General features: G+C 54.5%; 1 protein-coding gene across 1 annotated transcript; it reads right to left on the bottom strand.

The window, feature by feature from the left end:
* Positions 1–6: 6 nt before the first annotated feature.
* LOC111787216 (oleosin 18.2 kDa-like) lies at positions 7–534 on the bottom strand. Its single transcript, XM_023667300.1, has one exon. The coding sequence runs from the start codon at positions 532–534 to the stop codon at positions 58–60; it is 477 nt and encodes a 158-aa protein (XP_023523068.1). The 3' UTR covers positions 7–57.
* Between the last annotated feature and the right edge of the window lie 4 nt (positions 535–538).

Below are 538 nucleotides of genomic sequence, written 5' to 3' on the forward strand. Positions count from 1 at the left end.
CCAACATTGACTTGGCTACAGGACTCAAACATAACTCCGCCATCTTCCTTGTCTAGATTACGTCTTCCTCCCTTGTTCTTGGGTCCTGCTTTGAATCTCCTGCCCTAGGTCCTTCGTCTTCTGCCCCACATAACCAGCCATATCCTGCATGCGTCTCTTTGCTTGGTCGATCTGATCAGGCATGAACCCGGCTGCCCGGCGTATGTAGTTGAAAGCCCATGTGAGTGAAGAGAGAGCCGTGAGTCCAAATGCCCCAGAGGTCAAGAAGGCGAGGACAGCCAGACCAATGGTTAAGATTGCTGGCACCAGAATGGGGCTGAAGATGATGAAAACCGGGATGAACACAGCCAGGCCAACTAGCGTGACTGCCAGCGTCAAACCCGCGAGTCCAAGTAGTGAGCCACCAAGAGGGACGAGGGTCACAACGGCAAGGATTGTGGAGGCTGAAGGGCCTGCTCGTCCCTTGGCACCGACGTCGTCGTAGCGACGTTGGGGGTGGACTTGTATTTGGTGTGGTTGTGGACGATCAGCCATTTTG

Source organism: Cucurbita pepo, unplaced genomic scaffold, assembly GCF_002806865.2.
Source record: "Cucurbita pepo subsp. pepo cultivar mu-cu-16 unplaced genomic scaffold, ASM280686v2 Cp4.1_scaffold007218, whole genome shotgun sequence".
Lineage (NCBI taxonomy): Eukaryota > Viridiplantae > Streptophyta > Magnoliopsida > Cucurbitales > Cucurbitaceae > Cucurbita > Cucurbita pepo.